Genomic DNA, 24251 nt, shown 5'->3' on the forward strand with positions numbered 1-24251 from the left:
AAATATGCACAACTAAAAATTATAAGAATTAAAGAAATAAAAACCAATAAGTGAACAAATTCGGAAAATAAAAAATAAAATGGTAATATGAGTAAAAATAAATAAAATAACAGAAAAATAAGCAAAATATGGAAAAAATTAAAAGACACAATAAATCATAGCATATTAGCTAAGAATATGAAGATGCAATCTTAATATTGTAGTAATGATTTATTAGTTTTTTTTTATAAATTATGTTTCTCAATATAATATGTCCATGCAGAAATGCTTTACACTGGATCCTTCGGAAAATAAAAATTTAGAAGAGTAATAAAGCGAAAAAATATACTTCACCAAATAAATAACATATGTGTATGTATTTATTCATAGTGTGCTTTTCAAACCAAAAATTCATCTTATTATTTATAAATTGTTTACAAAAAAATGTAGTAATCTTATATGGTGTTTCAGGGCTCTTTTTAATACGCCCCATAAAGATAAATTTAAATATATAATTTCACATGGCTAATTCTAAATATATTATATTCGTATAAATCATCACATAGACGCTATGCATGAAATGAATGGATCGTTAAGATAGTGTCTGTTTATGTATGCATATATATTACGTTTAAATTTTTTTCTTTTGACAGACTGCTGAATGAACTATCTCAATCTAAAAAGCTCATCCAAAAAATCAAAAAAAACGGAATTCTTCAAAAATATGGTATTGAATCTGTTTGTGAAGACGACAGATATAGCAAATATAAAACAAGAAATGATCCGATTAAAATAATTTGTAATAATAATCTAAATAAAAAAAATCATGAAGGTAAAAATGAAGAAAAGACGGACCCTAATAGAGAACATCCTGATTTTATAAGTAAAAATAACGCATTCAAACCTAAAAATGATAGTATGGGTTCTTCGAAGAAATATATTAATAAAGATATTTTATCCTCTTCTAAAAATAATGTAGGCCTTTTGAATTCCAACGAAAATTGTCTCTTTCAAAGAATTCTTAAAACAGTTGAAAAAGAAAATATAAAAAATAAGAATGAAAAATTAAAAAAACGACATAATAAATTACAAAAAATACCTAACAAATTAGAAACTATAAATGGCAAAGTGAATATCGAAAATACTAAAAATCATAATGAAAACCAGTTAGCAGAATCATTTATGAAATCTAAAATAATTACACTCAATAAAAATCAAACAAATGGAAAAGTTTATTTCAATAATAACAAAATACGATATCCTTCTGTAAATCATGTTAGAAATTGTTCAGTGAATAAGAAAAACAGATATATTCATAATAGTATTGCAAAAAACGTGAAAAATAATAAATGTTCGAATCCAAGTAAAGGTATTAACAAAAATATATCATTCCAAAATATCAAAGAAGATAATATTATTTGTAATAAAAGAGGAAAAAATATATCCAAGAATGATTTTCGAAATAATAATGACAATGATGAAAATAGTAAAATATATATATATATAAACGAAAATAGACACAATAAAGAAAAAGAAAAAATGCGAAATAACAGTAATAGGAAAAGGAAATATAAAATTAAAGAAAAATTAAATGATATTGTTTTTGATAATAAGACCAAACAAAGTAAAAATTATGTTAACCGTAAAATAAAGTTACGTAATAAGGAATTAGAATTGGAAAAAAACAACCATAAATATTTTTATACATTTTGCAAAAATTTTCAATTGCTGGCATTAAAAAGACGAAAAAAAAAAATCTTCAAAATATTGTCAAAATCAAAATATGGAAGAATTAATGTCTTATCGAAGTTTTCGCAATTATCAAATGAATCAGCAAATGAAAAAGTAAAAAATGAAACGAATTGCAAAGAGAAAATAATAACTACTTATCCCAATGATAGAAACGATGATACAGAATATTCCACGAACATAAAAATTTACACTGGTAAAACAAATTGTGCAAATATCACATTAAAAAATAAAGAAAAATATATTATCAATGGAATAGAGAGCTGCCAGAATGATATATATAAAAGTAATAAAAGTGATCAAGAAGATATCCAAAAAGAGATGGAAACGCCGAATCAAATGAAAAAGGTTAAAGAAAACCATAAAGACAATATTATATGTGAGAATTCCCAAAAAAATAATGCTAGAGAAAAGGGTATAATATATACAATCTTTAATAAATTTTTCTGTAATGACAAAATAAAAGAAAAAGATATTATTAACATATTATCATTTTATGATAAACGTAAAAATAAATTAAAACCTTTATTAGTAGAAGAAGACAATTATTTAAAATACTTGAAAGATAATATTTTAGTAGATACTAACATATGCAATGATATCTGTGAAAAATATGCTAATGAATGGAAATGCGAAAGATTTGGCATAAAAGATGAATTTAAAAAAGATAAATCAGAGATTAATGACTGTTTGTACCGATTAAATAATTACATACTTGAAAAAAATAAACTAAATAACGAATGTGAAAAATTAATAAATTCATTTCTAAACAATGATAATATTAATGATAATATAAAAAAAGAATTTATATTTAATTGCATATATAACGATCAGATTAATTTTATGGACATATATAACCAAACAGAAAGCAGAATTGAGAAAATAAAAAAATATTTAAATGAAATTGAAAAAGGAAATATAGAAAAACGAGAAAAAACAAAATTAAAAAATCAAGAAAATATTATGCTTGAAAGCGCACTAAATTGTGATACCAAAAAAGAAAAAATTTTATGTTTTGAACAATGGAATAAAAAATCTCCATTTAACTATATCAAAACAATTACCCCAAAATCTATTAATATAAACCCTATAAACAATAAAAATATATACTCATATATAAGAAGAAAAAAATTAAATATTAAAAGGTCTAATTTTTTTAAGAATTGTCATTTATCAAAATCATTATTTAAACTTGAAAAAAAACGTGCTTACATAATAAAACTATATATACTGTTTTCACAAAATATAACAAAAAATATAAATGAGAAATGGAACATTAATTTGAATATATTTTTAAATGATATAAAAATAGACAGTCGCTATTATTGTTCTTTTCCTTCAAATAATAATAATAAACTAGACTTAAAGAGATATTGCCGATATATTTCGAATAATAATAGTATACTTTTTATAAAAAAAAATAAATATTATTATTGCTACATTTTGGATAATATAAATAGTAGTTATCGGAAATATCCTTATATAAATTCCAATAAAATAACTAATAAATTAATTTGTGAATATTCTGATATATTAGATCATGCCCAAAGCAGCAACTCTACGCGTGTAACGGATAAAGATATCATAATAAAAAAGGATAATTATTTTAACAAAAAAGAGCATGAAAACGTCAAAATAAAAGGGGGACATTTTCTTTGTGGTATTACAAACAGTGTTAATCAGTTTAATTTTCCAAAAAACGAATATAATAATAGTAGCGATAATAATAACGAGTTATTTACCCATATGCAAAACAAAAGATTCAAAGAATCTTCAAAAAACGATCATAATGATAGCAGTAATTCCTTTTATTTAAAAAGTATAGAAAATATAAAAAGCAATGGAACAACCAAATGTACAGAAAATGATTCGGAGGGTGAAAAGAGCGAATCTTTTACTGACGGCCACGATATTAACATAGGGAAATTTTTTGATAAGAGCATAAATATAATTACTCCGAATATTAGCTTTTCCAAATCGTTAGGCGAAAAAATTAATCGAATAAATACAAATTATAACAATAATGAAATGCCAAATCTTATAAGCTCATACGGTTTAATAAAATCGCTAAGTATTAAAAATAATTTTATTTTTGAAGATAATAATAATGATAAAAATTTGGTGAATTGCTTAGAGAAAAATTCTAAGATGTATAATAAGCTTAGTTTATCACAAAAGAACAGCAAAGACACAAATTTCACATTATCCAATAAAAATGAATATTTAATAAAATCTATTAATTTAGAGAGAAGTATTAGGAATACTACGTATTTGGAATTTTATAATAACAATAACAACAAATTTTCAACTGATTCAAAAATATATTCATCAGGAGCCTTAAAAAATGAATATCTTAATATAAGTAATATGCTACAGAATAGAGAAGAAATAAATAAAGACACATTCCGTATGAATATTTATGAATCAAATAACATGAATAAAAAGGAAAATACTTCTAAATTAAATAATTCGTATACACATATTATGAATAATCTTTGCAATAGTAAAGCCAAATTAAGACAGGAATATAACAAAAATAATAAAAACAAGATAGACGCAATAAACAAAGAAATTTTAGATAAAATCAAGAAATTACGAAATATTTCTACAAAAAAAAAAAAAAAAAAACCTCAAAAAGTTACATCGAAAATATCGTCACGCAGATATAATGAAAATGATACCCAACAAAATGGTATATTGGATGATCAGTTAAATTATGAAGGCAAACTAAATAATATATCAGAGGTATACCAACCTAGAAAAAAAAAAAATAATGATAATAATAATCGCATAAAACGCATTAAGGATAGGATTGCTACTAATTCCGACATATACAATTCTAAAGCAAAAAAAGAAGGCGGATATTTTGATGATCATTCTAGAGAAATGCTTAGCATTATTGATTCATATAACTATGTAAAGGATAACCAACAGAATGAGGAACATATCTACAAACGTTTATATAGCAATAATATTAGAAGAAGAAAACACAGTAATTCAAACACAAAAGATGGCAACATAACATATGATAGAAAACATGAATTAGAAAAACGAAAATACAATATTATTGAGTATAAAGATAGTAATGAAACGGATGATTATAGCATATATAGTGATTGTTATCCCCAAGACATATTGGATAAGAGTAAGATATTTAAAAACACGAAAAAAATTGAATCAAATAAATTAGAGAAATATAGCGAAAGCATATTGGAATATTATAAAAGTTATAACCAAGAAAATATCGTCCCATATAATGAAGAAATAAAAAATAGTTTAAATGAGGATGCGCTTTATGATGTTCATAAGTACAATCAAATAAATCAATTAGATATTAATGTTAATAGTAATTATAATACGGATGTAAAATCTAATGCTATCAATTTATGCTTATCTACCAAAAATATAGTTACTGACGAAATGAACAAAATTATTGAAAAGCTTAGAAAATGGAATAAAGATCTGGAAAATGATAATAATTATATACAATGCATATATTGCAACAAATATTTATTTAAATTAAAAAATTTTAATAAAAAAAGTTTTAATTTAGAAAAAAGTAATAATGTTAGCAAAAATGATTGTATATGTATCATTTGTAAGCATAAAATAAAAATATTAAATAAATACAACAATAGCTTAACATCAGAAAATGCTTTAGATATAAAAAAGGAACATGCCGATGATCTATTAACTGAAAATAAGAATAATGGAAATAACAAATTTGAAGGAAGTGTGTTATATTTAAACGACCCTATAATTGAAAATATATCTTATGAGAATCACTTGAAAAATGGTAATTCAACTGATTCTAATTCTAACAATGAGAATGTTCACACTATCTTCAATAATATTGATCATTTGAATGATCTAAAAAATGAATATTTACATTATGATAAATCTAATTTTAATATTGAATATAATAATGAAATTGACTCATCTGAAATTATTGATAATCAATTATATCATGATAAAATTATAAAGCCATTTTTCAATTTTATAGCTTCTAAAGACAATAATGATAACAAAGACAGCGGAAACGATCGTGAAAGTAAAAAATTTACGCAACCTAATAATAGCTCTCTTAAAAGTTCCTGCTTAATTAATATTAAAAAAGATGTGCATAATAGTGAAATATGCTCTAGTAGAGATAACAATAGTAGTGAAAATTCAATAAATGAAAATAAAACCGTATATAAATTTTTTAGTCATGAAAATATTAAATATGAGAGTAATAGCAATTTTAGTTTCAGAATAATGCATAGCAATTGCACAGAGTATATTAACCAAAGAAAACACAAAAAGTGTGTTCGAAACTTGCATCTAAAAAATAATAATGCGAACCGCAATTATATAAATGTATGCACATCAAGTAAATCTGAGCAAATGGAAAATAATAGTAAAAATGAGCACCGCCAAAATAAAGTTCAAAAAAATCGAAAGCAACATAAAATAATAAAAAATGACAAACAAAAAATACAAAGTGATTATTCTAATGACATGGACAGATATGAAATTATTGGTTACATTAATGATTATCGTGATAATTTTATAAAATCTTCATGTCCCAATTTTAACTATTTTCATAATAATACCCATGAAAATTGCGATCAAACATATGATATATTCATCGGAAATAATTATAAACGTTTTCAAAGCAATGTAAGCAATTTAAATATTAAAAATACACTTTTAAAACAAATATTATGTAATATTCCACATTCAAATTATAAAAAAAATGCTAGTCTTTTAAACAAAAAAAATAATTCTTTAAATCAATTATTAGAAGAAGAAAGAAAACATAGGAAGCATTATTCTAATAACTCAAATATAAATAAAAATGCATATAATTTAAAATACAAGTATTCATATACATCCTTTAGTGAAAAAAACTATCCTACATATTCTGATGATGATAATGACTCAATGTTCGATAAGATAAATAGCAACTTTATATAAAGTATATAGGAGTGTCGAAGAAAATAGCAAAATTCAAATAATCATATTTTACAAATGATTAATTTTAATGGAAAAATATTCATAGAATATATAATATATATTTGTAGATATATGTATTTTATATATATGCACCTATCTTTCTGCCTATGTTTAAATTGTCATGAATGCTTGCTTAAATAAGCATCATAATATTTTTTAATTATAAAATGATTTTTAATATACTTATGAATATAGTTTAAACTATACATGCTAATTTTGTTTTAAGTATTTTTTATTGTCTAAGACTTTTTTGCAGCTATTTAAAGCTCAAAACGGCGTTTTCTTTGTTCCTTTTTAAATTATTATATTGATTAATATGTAAAAAAAATACACACATAAATTGTTTCAATGTATGATAAGCAAATAAAAAAGAAAAATTTTGTGTGAAGATTTCAAAATTAAATTGAATTAGATTGAATCAGTTAATATTTAAAAAAAATAATAAAAAAAATAAAGAAGCTTATGCTATATGTTTCCAAACGCGCAAATAAAACCAATTGAAAAAATAAAAAACATGTGCTTAAATAATATAGCTTATTTTTTTGATTTACATAAAAATTTGTAACTACACAATAACAATATCTTCGTTAACTATAGAATATAGCATATTAATATAAATTTCAATGTTCAATTCTTGCTCTAATAGAGATATTAATTCCACAAAAGTTGTGTTATCTATTGGCATATTTTTTAATTTCTCGTGAGGTAGTTTTTTTAAATGAGCACTTATTAAATGAAATGATTCAATTTTATTTAATAAAAAATCGTCAGATGATTTATTATAATTTTTTCTTAAGCTTTGTAAGCTTTCAATATCGTTATAATTTGTTTCGTTTTTTTTTTCGGCTGTATCATTATTCACCTGTTTTTTTTCATCGACCTTTAATTTCTTGGAACTTGGATTAATAAAGTATTGTTGAAAATAATTGCTAATATCTAAATTATATGATTTTGAGCAACACTTTGGTTTATGTATTAATATATTTATGCATGTAAGGATAGCTAACTTTTCTAATATTAATTTAGTTTCTTCAGTAATTTTTTCTTTAAATTTAACTGTTAAAAAACTAAATGAAAAACCTTTACATAAAATAAAATTGTCTATTTTAATTTCTTTATGATGGTAATTGTGTTTTACTATATATGTATTTTCATTATTATTTATATTTTCCATGTTAAGTATTAAGTTTTTTCGAAAAAGTATATAATGATTTAAAACGTAAGAAGTGTAATCAATTAATTCTTTAATACTTCTATTTAAATATATTTTATTATAAATATCTATATCATCGACATTTTCGAAATTTTTATCGCAAGCTATTTTGTTATTTTTATAGATTAGACGTATATAATTTGTAATAATTTCCTTATTTGGTGTTATATCCTTTATTTTATTTATATTATTAGTAGTACTGTTTAATAAGGTATTGCATATATTAATTAACAACTCTTTAAAATATATGTTTTCTGAAATTAAATCATTATAGCAACTCAATTCAGATATACCTACTAAATTTCCTTTATTTCTTAAACAGTAATATCCTTCTGCTATTTTCATTTCTTTGTTCTCATAATTATTATTCAAATTTTGAAACACGTAATCTATACTTTTCTCTATATTATAATCATTTTTATTTAAAATATTTTTACATATACCTATTGATAAGTTTGTAGCTTTTCGTAATTTTTTGATTCTATTTAAGTTTCCATTATGCAATCCTGATTGTGTTATACTACTAAAACAATTTGTTCGCAAACCTCTAGAAATAATTATATTTTGAACAACTCGAAACATGCTTATAGAAGTGCACATACTATAGTATAGATGACTATTTTTAAGGATTTTATTCTTATATATTACACACGATGCGCATGTCTCATATTCGCTATGTATACACACAAGTAATTCTTCAGAATTGTACTTTTTATTCAAATTTCTCTTAATTTATATATGAACCAAAATTATGTCATATACAAATCAGATGTTAATATTATATAGAAAATAATATGAATGTATATGCGTGTACAAAATGAAGTTCCAAAAATATGTTTTAAGAAATATGCCCCTCTGTTTTTTATAATTTACAAAAAATCTATTGTTTATTTTTCCAATCGATTTTCCATTATACAAATAAACCCAATGCCAAAGTTTGTATGCATATCAATTTAGAAAAATGTATATATATTTTTTTAATATAACTATAGAGTTAAACAGTATAACAGTTTCACATAATATAATTTTGGTGGTACTGTTACCAGTGCTATTTAAATTGCATTTTTAAAGTATACTTAAAAAATTGTAGTGAGAAACTATTTCGATATTTATTTTTATTGTAAATTTATATTTCATTAAATTTTTTGAGAGACAATTTTCCTTATGCTTTTTTCATACATATTGTAGAATAATAATTATATTATTATTTTTTATGCCGTTCGTTTTTTAACTTATAAATGTTAAGAAAGAAGAAAACAGAAAGTCCTTGTATAAATTTAAAAGAGTAAAATAATTGTCGCTGAAGGAATAAACATATAATTCTTTCATTTTCTTACTAGTATATATGTAAGAAATAAACTTTTAAGAAAAAAAGTATTCAATATATGAATACACACGCTTATATAAATAAATTGCCCGTCATTTAATAATTTTATCCTCGTTTATTTTATTTTTAAGCATTTATTTATTTTTTCTCTTTTATTTTATATAATATTATACATAACCATTCAATTTATATTTGTTTTATTTTGAAAAATAGTTATAATTTTCGAAGTTTATGATAAATATGTTTTTCATGAATATTATTTTGTTAAATAGCCTTTCCCCTTAAAGCTATTTTTATATAATATATATATGTTTTTTTTCTTTATATCATATTCGTATGCATATTTTTTATATCTTATTACACCTTCAGCATTATAAAATTATTTAAAAAAACGTAATTTACGTTTTCAGTGAAATAATATATTATACGTAGTACATGTTTGCATGCCTACGTACATATGTGTTTCTTTCATTTTACATGGTTAATTTTCTAAAGCATTTAATTGTAATTTGCTCCAAGGATAAATAAATATAACATATTTCACAAATATAAAAATTCTATATGATAAAATTTAAAGTATCACATAATAATTTACTATACATTTTAAATATTAGGAAAGATCTAATATATGATTTTTATAAAAAGTATGGATTTTATTATATATTTAAAAGCAAAACTATTGCATTCAAAAAATCATATGTAATTTTCATTTGAAAGAAAAAATTGATTTTATCAAGAGTACTATGCATATATATCTATCAAATAGAAAAATTGATGATTGAAAATAGTTAAGCATCATTTTATTATTTCTACTATTATTGTCGTATATTATTAAAAAGAGAGTAATAATATCGGTAACAGTAGTAGAAGATTCAGAGGGAAACTAACGAAACAATTAATGTGAGAAATGAACGGAAACACAACTGCATATACTCATTTTTTATGAAAATGGAATACAGTAAATATTATGAAAATAAAAAAAATGAAAAATGCATTCATTTTCGGAATATGCATTCATATTGCTATAATAATAAGAGTTGTGATGGACAATTTATAAATAGCATATTTGGCAATGATGAATATACAAGATTAAATATTTTCACAATAATAAAAAATGAAATAATAAATGTTTTATCCGTTATTAAGAAATATGAATATAATAAAAATCTTGATTCAAGTATTATCGATTCATTGTTTATTCTATACAACAGTATAAACAATTTAAATACCAATTTAAAGGAAGATATCGATACACACCACTTTAATAATAAATTAGATATATACCATATAGCACCATTTTTAAATATTATAAGAAATAATAGCATTTTTTATAAAATTAAATTAACTTCCTTGCATTCATTAGACCACATATTAAAATACAGTAGCAGCTATTTTAATGAAAAATGCTATGATGAGGGTTCATCGAGTAAACATAATTTTTATATACCAATAGACAATAAGAAAGAAGCTAAGGTTAATAGTAATAATGACAATACTAAAAAAGACCCAAACGAATTAAGTGAAAATAATTCTGCAAAACCAAATGATAAAAAAGACGAAACAACTAATACAAACCAATTAGACAAAATAAATGAAAAAAATCACAAAAAAAAAAAGTACATTTTTTTTTCTAAGAATTATAAGTTATACAAAAAATTTAATTTTAAAAAGGAAGAAAATTCGGAAATTTTAATAAATAAAGGAAATAATATAATTAATATTAGTATAGAAACGTTATTAAATGCCCCTATAAATTATAATAATATTAGTCACGAAGAAATTATATTATATGACACAGTTGTTTTGTTTAATAACATATTAAATAATGCAATTAAGATTGTTGATAGAAAAAATATTATAAAAATTATTTGTTATCTTTTTAAAATATATAAAAATAATAAATATTCTTTACTTTTTAAAACAAATTGTGAGGCTTTATTAAAAAATATATTGTACATAGTTATAAATAGTGTTATCATCACAAATACTATCGACACTCATCTTATGAATAATCATTCACAAGAAAATCTTATTTTAGATACTCATACTTTAGATAATCACACAGGGGATAACAATATTGTGTGTTATTCCATAAATAGCACTGATGATAATTTCATACACGATATACTAACTATAATTCTAATACTAATAAATAATAATAAAAATAAATTTGTTGCAGATTTAATAAAAACGAATGAATGCATAAATTTGTACAATGATATTTATGAAAATGAAAATTCACAGGAAAATTTAGAATCTATTAATATATTATCATTTAGACTGTTAAATATAGTATTAGAGACATGTGGATATTTATTAATAAGCAAAAATTTCGACGCTTTATCTAATATAATAAGATGTCTATTTTTTCACATAACTTCCTCTTCCTTTATTCTTATGTGTAAATCAATGAGAACATATATAAATATTTTTATATTATATAAAAAGCATTTTTGTATTTATAACGAGATATTTATTAATATTTTATTAAATTTACTTAAGAGCAACGCACTAAAAAATGTATCTGAAACAACTTTGTTGACATTATCAAATTTCTTCGTCGAAAATATCATATTTGAAATCTATTGTAATCATGATGTTAATTTATATGCATCCAATTTGTTAGAAAATCTCATACAGGCTATATTAGATTTATCTACAAATTTTACTCAAAATACTACTATTATGAATGAAGTGATTTTTAAAATTATCAAAAACGTTATACAAATACTAAAGCCATATAGTGACATCGATAATAATAATACTGATTGCAATTATTTGGTTGAAAATGCCAATAAAAACAGTACTAAATTATTAAACAGCTCAAACAATAGACTAAATGAATTAGATTATACTAATCAGTTAATTACTCAATTCCGAAATGATATATACTCAAATGCTTTTGATTATGTAATAATAAATTCTCAAAAAAAAAGAAAAAAAAAAAAAGAAAAAGAGAGAAATCCAAAAAGCAATACAGAATGCAAAAAAGACGCTGAAAAGGAAGTCATAGAGAATAGTAAAAAAACTGATAAATATACCCGTGTTAATAATGACAATTGTGAACAAAAAAAAAAGGAACATACAAATAATGTCGAAAACACATTAGAGAATAGTGAAAAAAATGTCAATGAAAATAAGAACTTGAATACAAATGATGGTGCAACTAATGATAGTAAAAAAAATAGTTTTAGAGAAGAGGAAGGATATAAAAAATATTCTTCTGAAAAAAAGGAATTAAAAAAAAGTAATATGAATGAATTATATTTCTTAAATTTTTTAACATCAAGTAAAGATAAAAGTTATATTCATTTTTGTTCCGTTTTATTATTTGAATATTTAAAAGAATGCATAAAAATAAACTATATTAAGGATAAAGATAATTTTCTCAGAAAAAAAAAAAAGAGAAAAGAAATATTACAAAAGTCAGCAACGATATTTAATACATTAAAAAATAAGTCAATTGACGAATTGATAAAAATGGGGATTATTCAAACACATGATACTATCAATGAAATTAATCAAAATAATTCCAAAATTCTTAATTATGTTATTATAGATAAAAATGGAAATCTAATTGGTTATTCTACTAAATCTGATAAAAATCCTCAAAACATCGCCAATCAAGCTTCATCAGAAAAAGAACACACTGAAACTGCAGAAGCTCCTTCTCACGTAAACTCCAGAGGAAATGAAAATTCCGGAAGTATAGAAACAAATAATGATGTGTGTAACAATAACAATGTGGTTACCCATATGGATTGTGCATCTAAAGATACAGAAGAAAATGAAGCAGACGAAAGACAAATAGATAGTAAACAAATAAATAAAGAAAATGAAAACAATAATATAAGCAATGCTAAAAAAGAAGTTATTGCAAATAAGGAATCGTCTGAACATACTAATAAGAATATAGAAGAAGGAAAAACATCAGAAGAAAAAAAGGGAGATGATACAAATAATGAATTGCTCAACGAGGAAAAAAATAGTTTTAATAATAGTAACAGTAATAACGATGCGAGCAAATTGCATCCAAATTGCGAAGAAACTCAAAGTTTCAAAAAGATTGACACACAGAATACAAATAGTCATTCCCAACCAAATTTAATGGAAGATAAATATTTTTTAAAATCATTGGCTATGTTTTTGAGATATAACCCCTTTTTGGATAAAGAGTTTGTAGGAGAATATATTTCGCATAGAAAATGCATAAACGTATTAAAAAATTATGTAAGATTGTTTGACTTTTGTAATTTATCATTATTATCATCGTTGAGGTTATTTTTGCACTGTTTTAAACTACCGGGAGAAGCACAATTAATTGAACGAATATTAGAGCATTTCAGTTTATGTCTATTTTATTCTAATCCAATTTGTGGTGACCTAGATAAAGTATATAAATTATCCAACGGAAAAGTTATTTGTCTTTTAAAAGAAGAAGAGCTAGCCAATATAAAAAGGTATATTTTGATCGACTATTTAAGCGAAAGTGGGCATGCAAATAATACTGTTAATGAAACCGACCGATGCAATGACAACCAAAATACGAACAAAAATAACAGTGAATACATTAGTAATGAAAATACAGAGCAATCACATAATGTTGGCTCTTTTAAAACATTCACCTCGGAATTTACCGAATTTGAGGAAAAAATAAATTTCAAAAAAAATGAAGACCGAGATGATAATGTGCATAGACATGTATATTACATTTCTAAAAAGATCCAATCAATGAGTGAAGAAGAAATTAAGAAAAAGTATGTTGTTGTTGAAAATAGTGATGTCATATTTATTTTAACATATTCAATTATTATGCTAAATACAGATTTACATAACAACCAGGTAAAAAATAAAATGAAATTGGAAGAATTTATTAAAAATAATAGAGGAATAAACAATGGAAAAAATATAGATAGAATATATTTAGAAAATTTGTACAACTGTATATTACATGAAGAAATAAAATTATTTTCAAATGCACAAAATATATATACCAATGATAATCAGTATTGGAAATTATTAGAGCAAAGAAAAGAATATTATAAAAACTATTATCCATTTAAAGAAAAAGAAATTCATATTTATAAATATGATATAAATAAATTATTAATCAAAAATAACTTTATTCCAATATTTTTCGAAATTTTTAAACGTACAAGTAATATTAATTTAATAGAAAATTGTTTGGGAATATTTAAGATGCTTATAAATAATTTATCATATTATCATGATGTGGAAAATGTTAATAAATTATGTTATATATTTAAATATCTAAATTTTTATTTAACCCAAAAAACTCAATCTTTAATATATCTTTTGTTTCACTTTATCAAAAAATCTCACAATCTATTACGTGATGGATGGATTATTTATATAAATTCTATACTGAAGTTGATTACCATTGACTTAGTTCCAACATTTTTTTACCCTCATTTATATATTAATAATACCCAATTTAACAATGATAAAGAAGAGCTAAATATAAAATATAAAAGAGGAAATTCCATAGAAACATTTAATGTAAATAAAACAATAACAGACATATATCACCACCCATTTTTAGTGTTTAAAAAAAACATTAAGAAATTAAACAAACCAAAATGGATAGATGAATTTAGTAGCATTTTCTTTTCACGACATAACAATAATGAAAATAATAAATTGTTAGTTATGTTCAAAGAAAATAATGCAGAAAAAACGGAGGATGATAAGAAAAAAAAGAAAAAAAATGAAAAAAAAAATCAAGAAAATATAAACAATGGAAAAAATACATCATACAATGATCAGAATTTAAAAAAAATGGAAGAAGAAAATGAAGGGCATGATGAAAATAATGACGATGACGACCACGATAACATGGATTATATATATGTGCACGTCAAACCAGATCCAAAAAGTGGTGATAACAACACACACAATAATAACAACAATAATAAAAATAATAACAATAATAATGCCATTATAGACAACATCAATATATATAAAAGACTCAAATTAGATATATATAATTTTTTTACAATTAATGATTTTTATAATAACATGGTCACAAATTTAAATATTAATAGCTTTGTTTATTTATTAAAAATATTAATAATTAAAAGTTCAATTGATACGGATAATGAACATAATAATAATTTAAATACAATGAATAGCAAAACAGAATTACATAATTCAAGTATTAAATCACAAGTACAAAATCAAATATATTTAACAAATGAAAATAACAAAGGGAATGGCGCAAATAATCCTTGTGATAATTTAAATGACTCAAATGCTATTTTAGTGAACTCAGATAATTCATTCAACTTATTTTATTATAATAAAAAAAAAATGCTTACTTCACAAATGTTTTTTCATATTATGTACTTTAAAATTAATTATACATATATTTTATATGATATGATAGTTAAAGAGCATTTTAACTATTTAAAATATAGAAATGATTTTTTCAAAGAAACGCCGAATGAAAAATTAGAACAAACAAACGCTTCCTCATATTATTATTCTTCGAAATATGATTATAAAGAAAATAATAATACAAACCATCAAAATGTCCATATAGAAGACCAGGAAACACAACAAAACAAATATGATATAACTTTAGACAATATTTACGATACCGATAATTGCACAGATGCTTCAAGTAGTCTTTCATATATTAGTGACATATCTAGTGACTCGATTTTTACAAAAAAACAAATGAAAGTGATTGATATACAATCTATCAATAGTAATAATGTGAAAGGTAGTTTAAATCTTCTAAATAAAACTGAAAAAGGTAATCTAAAGGGTCACTTAGGATTTGAAGAAATATTTGCATGTGCATATGATGAGGAAGAAGAGGAAGAAAAAGAAGAAGGATATGAAGAATCAGGTGGGGAAAGTGATCAATATAGCGAAAGTGATGACAACAGTAATAATGAAGATTGTAATGAAAAGGATAGCAAAACTGGTAGTGATTATGAGCAAACAAATAAAAATAAATATGCATCTATTAATAAAATGGATGAATCAATAAATAAGAATTCACGTTCAAAGAATAAAAAGGTAAACAAAAGGAATAATATTGCAAATTATAACAATATAAACGATACCAATAATATGAATGAAGAAAGAGAGAAAGAACTTCTAATCGAAAATATCAAAAGAAATATATTTATGAAAATATATATTATGCACTTAAAAGCTATAGTATTTTCATTTGAACAATTTTTTAATTTATTAAATAAATTTTTATCAATAAATTATAATAATACAGTTTTTGTTAACATCTATAATAACATATTTAATGATTTCCCAATAGAAAATATAAAGGTTTTATCCGAAGAAGAAGTTTTAAAAGATAATTGGTATAATATATATGATGATGATTTTGAAAATATTAGTAAAAAATGCAGCTACAATGAACAAAATCCCAATATAAATGATATCGAAGCTAGTTTATTTATTGTAAAAATTGCAAATACAGATGATAGTAGTAATGAAAAAGAAGAAGATTGGCTATATATCGAGCAATTAATTATGAGCATTATGAATTTCTCGTATATTTGTTTATATGTATACCAACATAATAAAACTAAAAAGAACAAAATGCTTAAAAAATTAAAAATGTGTAGTAATCATAATAGCAATATCAATGATCCTTTTTTTAGTAGATATGCAGAAATGAAAAAAAAAAATAATAAATTCTTTTTTCTATGTGGAATATATTTAATATATATTTTACAATTTTTGAAAAAAAATATTTTATATCGCTTTATAGATAAAATCATATATATTCTCGAAAAAATCTCAAAAAATGTATATGTAAATAGTTGTATAATCAATATATACTTACACATGCTACAATTAATAACACCAAATAACATATTATACAAAAATACAAACAATACAAATATTTCTTTAACCGATAAAGATATATATATATACATAGAGAAAGCAACAGTGTATACAGAAAGTATTAATAACATTATAAATAACAACGCTGTTTTATTAAAACTAAACAATTTTAACATAGAAAATATTGTCTTGTCATTATTACCATATCTTCTATATTTTAATAATAAAAAGGAGGAAATAAATGCCCACATTTCGTCTATTAATTCAGAATGTTTACACATTATATCAAACATATATTATAAAAGTATTTATATGTATATGAATAGTTCTAAAAAAAACCTCAAAATAAACCAGGCAATTCTTGACTCTGGTAGTGCAAAAAGTGACAGTGGTAATAGAAGCAAAAATAGTGACAATATAACATTTGAACAAATTATTGAATTAAAGAAACTATACATATTCTTATTAACGTGCTTTGTCTTGTCACTAGCATGCTCCTTTAGCTCTAAAAGAACGAGAAACGAATCATACATAAAATTACAGCAATTTTTATTTAATGAAAATTATATATTTAAAAAAGTGAACAAAAATGAACAGAGTAAAACAGGCAAAAATGATAAAAATCAAAAACATGATAAATACTTTTACAGAGACGAAAAGCTAATAGATTTGATAAACAATTTTATTATTTTACCCCTAATAACATACAACTATTATTTTCCATTTATATGTAAAAACTTGTATGATGATAAAACAAAAGATAAAAATGCACTGAATGATAATAAAAATGATCAATGCAATAAGAAGGATGATAACTCAGCTTCTGAACAAATAAACAATTATTGCAAAAAAGCCTTGCTTAATTTTAATTTGCATCATAAAACAAGTATTGATATACATGATAAAGCATATAAAGAGAATGGATATGAAAAATGTGGGTGCATTATTAATTATAAAAATATCGAGAATATAGATAATAACTTAAATGAATTTAACAATATATATAACTATGCGAATGATTATTATATACATACTATGCTACATAAGCAATACAACTATTATTTCAGTTATTTATATGCAAAGAAAATGCTAACATATGATAATGTTTGTTATCGAAAAAGTATGAGCATAAGTTTTGTTAGCCATATAATTTTATCGTTTTTATATTCTTTACTTAATAGTTCTGAAGAAGGGGATTCTGATTATAGTATCATTAACAATAAGGAGGAGGACCTAAAAAATGATAATAACCAAATAAAAGATGAAAAAAATATGGAGGATAAAACTAGTAAAAATTATTATTCTACTTTAAGTAATGAGGGAAAAATATTTAATAAAGAAGATAATAGCATTAAGTTGTATGAATTATTATGTGTAAATAATGAAAGTCCTTGTAATAAAATCGTAACTCAAACAAAATGTAGCAGCAAATGTATCTATTATTTTTTGAAACATTTTTATCATACTTTATTAACAATTAAGGAGGAAACTCAAAAAATATTAAATATTTATAAAGAAACATTTATTGAAAATATTAAAAACATTATCTATGTTTCATCATCTTATGTATACAATTTAAAAGACGAACGTATCAACTGCTTTTCACACATAAAAAATGGTTTACACTTTTTGAGTGAAGAAGAAAAAAATCTTTTAAATCCGTGCAATATGCCCACAACTGATATTAACGATTCGAATAATAACAATACCAATGGAAATAAAATACCTGAATTAGATAATGATATTGTTACAAATATATCAAAATTACAAATTAACGTAAGAATTAGCATGATTATTGTATATCATATTTTATATGATGATAATAATCAAAATGATATATTTAAAGGTATATTTGAAGAATTACTAAATGTTTTAATAACCAAATATTCCATTATTTCAAACCCCATAGATGAAAACTTGGCAGACAATTCCGAGAAAGAAGGTATCGATAACGCACAAGAAGATAAAAACGAACAAAACAATTTATTAAATCCTATGAAAAAGGACCAATTGGAAACAAAAATCGGCGACGAATCAAAATCAAATGAAGAGGAAAAACCCCGCGACGAACCGAAACTCGTTGAAAACAGCTAATTGAAATAAAATGATTTATTAATTAAATTTATGCATATAATTAAATCTATCATTATTTTTCTGAAGAAAATACATATATTTAATACATAATGGGAAGCAGCATAACATAATTCAAAAATATTCATATTAAAATATATTTTCGTCTTTCCTTTTTATATCATCATATAATCTTTAAATTGCATTTTTAATTTTATTTATTCCTTTTTTTTGTAATGAAAAAAGTATTGCATACTGTTGTAACATTTTATTTATTTTTACAAAACTCTTATTATTCTTAAAAAACAAATAATAAGAAAATAGTTGATAACCATCAAATAGTGTAGAAGTAAATTCATACCCATATATATAATTCAAATACTACACAATGCAAAACCCGTTTGACACATACAAGCTGTATCTCTACAAACCATCGGGGTACAAATTAGGCTTTAACCATGGATGGTCAAGGGCTTCTTTCGAATTCAATCGTTTACATGGATCAATTTGTAACAATGATAAAAGAAAATTAATAAATAATAAATCATCGATTTGGAAATTATTTTCCAATGGGGTATTACTCGAATAACAAATATCATAATAGACCTTATGATTTGTTTGCTTATGTACGAATTTTGGGTTTTGATTTTTAATTTTTAATAAATCATTTTGATGGCATTTTTTATTTAAACAAAAAAAATCGTTTTTATTAAAAATCACTGGCTCATCTTCAATTTCATCAATTGGATCCTCCTTAGGATAGTCATCATCATTTGAATAATAAATTATTTTTTTAAGTATCATATATCCATGCTTTGTAAAAATATAAGGTATTTTACATGTGATGATCATATAAAATGGAAAAGAACCAATGTAGGATGCTATAGAATATATAAATCGGTATATGTTTTTATGATCAAATAATATTTTTTTTGTTAAAAATTCAAATAATATACACCCTAAACTCCACATATCTATTTTCGAGTCATAATTATGTTGCAACAAAACTTCAGGGGATCTGTAAGGCCGTGTTTGTACATACATCTCTAGCTTATCAAATTCAAATATCGAACTATTAAAATCTATTATTTTTATTTTGCTAAATTGATCGCTACTAAAAATATTCTCACGATTTTTATCAAAATCATTGTCATTGCTAAAATATTTGTTTTTTTCATTGGAATCATGTGAAATTTGTACATTACTGGTTTCATCATTGTTATTCCCCGTTGGATGCTGTGGGTATTTCTTTTTCTTTTTTTTCTTTTTTATATTGATCATAATATTCTCAGGTTTCAAATCACAATGTATTAATTTTTTCGAGTGAATATACGCCAATCCTTGAAGTAAATTTTTGGTTAGTATTTGTAATTGGCCTAATGTCCCTAGTTTTCCCTTTTTTATAAAATAATTATATAAATCACTCTCCATATATTCGGTCACTATTATTAAATGCCCTTTAAGATAAAAATAATCATAAAGTTGAATAATATTTTTATTAGTCAAAATATTGGAACCAGTAATATCATTACTTTTATTATTCCCCATGCTTGTCTGGTTAATACTCTCTTCAGATAACATATTTAAAATCGTTAATTCAAATAAACCTTGATCGAAATAGTTTTTTCCCTTTTTCATTACTTTTAAACATACATATTTATAATATTTTTTTTTTATTCCATTATTTTTATTATTTGTAGAATTTCTTATATATTCACTCGAGTTATTTTTTTTAATGCTACTTATGTCAAATGGATATTTATTGTTTAAATCTTTTAAATTTTGAGTAAATGACATATTAGGATTATCAGATAATATCTTGCTTTTTTTGCATACACTTTCCAGCTCGCTTACTTTTTCTTTGGTCAAAAGATTTGATGAATCTTCTCCATTCTTAATGCTATTTTTATAATCCAAATTTAAACATTTTAACGTTGTGCTAAATGTCGTTTTAGACAAAACTTTTATTATTTTATATTTATTTAAAATAACATGGCCAGGAACCATTTTAAGCTCACTATTAGAACCAAAATCGATTTTATTGTTTTCGTACACAACCTTTAGATTCATCATGTTATATTTATTTTCATAATTACTTTCCTTGTCAATATTGTTACCATAATTATCATTATTTCCATTATCACTTTCTGAATAATCTCGAACTTGAACAATGTTCATTTTTTTTTTATTATTAACAAGTTCAGTTGGATTTTTGTTTTCGTTTTCATTCTCATTTTCCTCTTCTTTTAAATTATATATATCTACAATATTTTCGTATGATAAAATAGTTTCCTTCCTGTTTTTTAATTGTAATGATCTATATAAATTATAATCACCATCACAATATTCATTAATCCATTGTTTTTCATCTTTTTCATATTCTACCAAATTTTCTTCATTTTGTTGATGATTCAATTCATCAGACATATTTTTTATATCATAACAAATTTCGGGCTCGTTTATATTTTTATTCTCTTTAACAAGTGTATCATATTTTATATTTACTTTTTTATTTAAACAAAATTCATTATTTAATATCATAGCACTTGATAATTCATCATCAAAGCATAAATTAATTATGTTTTCCCCCTTTTCTGGATACACACTTTGATTTGTTATTATTTGTGTCTCATTACTGTTAACAACAGTTGAACTATTTCCAACATATAAATTGTTATTTTTTTCTTTACTATGATTATTCTCATAATTGGTGTTACGATTTTCCTTGCTTTTATAAAAATTGCTAACACTTTGATAAAAATCGCTTGTGTTACTGCTTAAGTTTTTTTGTGTCTTTCCTTCTCCATTACTTATTACACACATATTATAATAGTCATATTCTGCTTTACTATTATTATTATTACTATTAATAGAATTTTTTAATTCATCTTCATTTTTGTAATAATTGGCATCATTACAAATATATAAACTACACGAATTTGAATATTGATTCGATGCTGAATTTTGGCAATTATTTAATTCTCCATCAAATCCATTTTCTTCCATTTCATCGAATGCCTTATTTATTTCATCTTCTAAATATATATCTCCTATTTCATATGTTTGATTGTAAAATATATTTTCATCCTTATTATATTCTTTATTTCCATCTTTATATACATTTATGTAGCTGTTTTTTTTCCGTGTTTCATGCATTCCAAATTTAGGAGATTGTTGATTATTTCCAATCCCAAATTCGGGAGAATTATATTTGTTATTATGATTATTATATATATTATCTCGATATATATTATGATTAGTAGTACTTATACTCAATGAGTTATTCGAGAAATTACATGTATTACCCCCAATTAAGCTTTTTTCATAATTTGTACAGTTTGATGTATACCAATTTTCTTTGCAAGCTTTATCATCATAATACTTTGTAAAAAAGTAATTACTAGGAAGGTAGAAAAACATTTTTCCATTTTTCATAAAATGTTCGCATTTCTCATTAGTATCTATATCGTAGTTGTAGTTGTGATTGATATTATTATTGGTGACAGTGTTTCTATCCATACTTCCTTGTCGTTTTTTTAGCAAATTTATAATTTCACAACTTAAGTATGTAGAATACTCATCTAATATTATGCGACTGTTATGAATTCTGTAAAATTCCTTAATTTCTCTTATTAAATTTTCTTTTGAAACTCTTTTAACATTTAGTACATAATCCAACCCTCCTATATATTTTAATAGCATATTGTTCATTTTACTAATTATTATATTGTTGTCATTCTTATGATCACTGTTCATACTTCCACCTGTGCTTGAACTTGTGTGTGAATATATATCAGACGATGAAATGCGCATATCATTGTTTCGATTCGAATATACTCTATTACTTATTTCGGTATAATATTTTTCTTTATTTTTTATACAATCATTGCATTTGCTTGTAAAATTTGAAAATATTTTATTTTCTTCAATAGGTGTTTCTGCGATCTCTTCTTTTACATTATATACAATATCCTTCCCCGTGCTACGATTCCCATTTATATGTTTTTTACTAGTTTTAAAATTATCATTGTTATGGTCATTGTGATTAATATACGCATTTTCATTACCTCGGGTTTCTTCGTAATTATAATTGTCATCTGAACTTATTATATTCATAGTAACGCCTTCTTCGGTAACATCAGATTTCATATCAGTACTTTCTCTACGTTGATATTTTGTGTTTTCTTCAAAAATATCACTTTTTAATTTCCCAAGCTTATACATAAAATTGTTAAATTTTTTACGAAACTCATTTATGTCTTTATTTCTTTCATTTTTTGTAAGTGTGTTTCTAGAAAAATTATAATACTTTAATTTCGTCTTTTTATATAGTATACAATAATTATTAAACTTTTCAATTGTGTTAAAAAGGGAAATTAAATAGTCCTCTTTATTTCGCATATTTTTTCCCTATTATTTGTTAGTAAATAGATGATATCATAGCGTTGCGAACCATATGTTTATTTATATTTGTTTAAATTGCCTTAATTTGGTAATTTAATTATTATTTATTTATTATCACAGTTCTAATAATAAAGTATTCTTGTTTTTGTTTGCTAACTGTTCTATTGTGTTTTAAAGTATTTTCTTAAATAATATAATATGATAATTTTTGAAGAATAATATAATTCCATATCTGAAAACGGGAAGTTAACAATTAAAATATTTTATTGTGCACCATTCTTAAAATATGTTTACACATAAATATATATGTGTGTGTAAACTTAAATATATTTTGGTTGTTTTTTTTTAATTTTCTACTCCTATATTAATATTATTTTTTCTAAAACTGTCGCAACTCCCATATCCTTAAAAGTAAGAAAACATATATCATTACCAATATATGTGGAAGAAAAAAAATTAAGCCCTTTGTATAGTTCATACGATATGCTTATAATAAAGATATGTGAAAATACCTAATAAAAAATCAATTTTATTTTATTTTTGGAAATTGATAGAGAATAAAACATATTTAGCATTATGGTTAAAATTTGCACTTAAAAATAAAGAAAAAGGCATGCACATATATATACAACGCGTGTGCAAATATGTATACATATAAGCAAGGGTATTTAC

General features: G+C 22.9%; 4 protein-coding genes across 4 annotated transcripts; 2 read left to right on the forward strand and 2 right to left on the reverse strand.

The window, feature by feature from the left end:
* Positions 1-250: 250 nt before the first annotated feature.
* Positions 251-6687, forward strand: PBANKA_1306600 (conserved Plasmodium protein, unknown function; the record flags this gene model as incomplete). Its single annotated transcript, XM_034566643.1, has 2 exons — positions 251-306; positions 633-6687. The coding sequence occupies 2 exons, from the start codon at positions 251-253 to the stop codon at positions 6685-6687; spliced, it is 6111 nt and encodes a 2036-aa protein (XP_034423219.1).
* A 604-nt stretch (positions 6688-7291) lies between these two features.
* PBANKA_1306700 (conserved Plasmodium protein, unknown function) lies at positions 7292-8539 on the reverse strand (the record flags this gene model as incomplete). Its single annotated transcript, XM_034566644.1, has 1 exon — positions 7292-8539. One exon carries the CDS (start codon positions 8537-8539, stop codon positions 7292-7294), a length of 1248 nt encoding a protein of 415 aa, XP_034423220.1.
* A 1669-nt stretch (positions 8540-10208) lies between these two features.
* Positions 10209-19199, forward strand: PBANKA_1306800 (protein transport protein SEC7, putative; the record flags this gene model as incomplete). Its single annotated transcript, XM_034566645.1, has 1 exon — positions 10209-19199. One exon carries the CDS (start codon positions 10209-10211, stop codon positions 19197-19199), a length of 8991 nt encoding a protein of 2996 aa, XP_034423221.1.
* Positions 19200-19598: 399 nt separating this feature from the next.
* On the reverse strand, positions 19599-23576 carry PBANKA_1306900 (serine/threonine protein kinase, putative; the record flags this gene model as incomplete). Its single annotated transcript, XM_034566646.1, has 1 exon — positions 19599-23576. One exon carries the CDS (start codon positions 23574-23576, stop codon positions 19599-19601), a length of 3978 nt encoding a protein of 1325 aa, XP_034423222.1.
* Positions 23577-24251: the final 675 nt, after the last annotated feature.

Source organism: Plasmodium berghei, assembly GCF_900002375.2.
Source record: "Plasmodium berghei ANKA genome assembly, chromosome: 13".
Taxonomy (NCBI): Eukaryota; Apicomplexa; class Aconoidasida; order Haemosporida; family Plasmodiidae; genus Plasmodium; species Plasmodium berghei.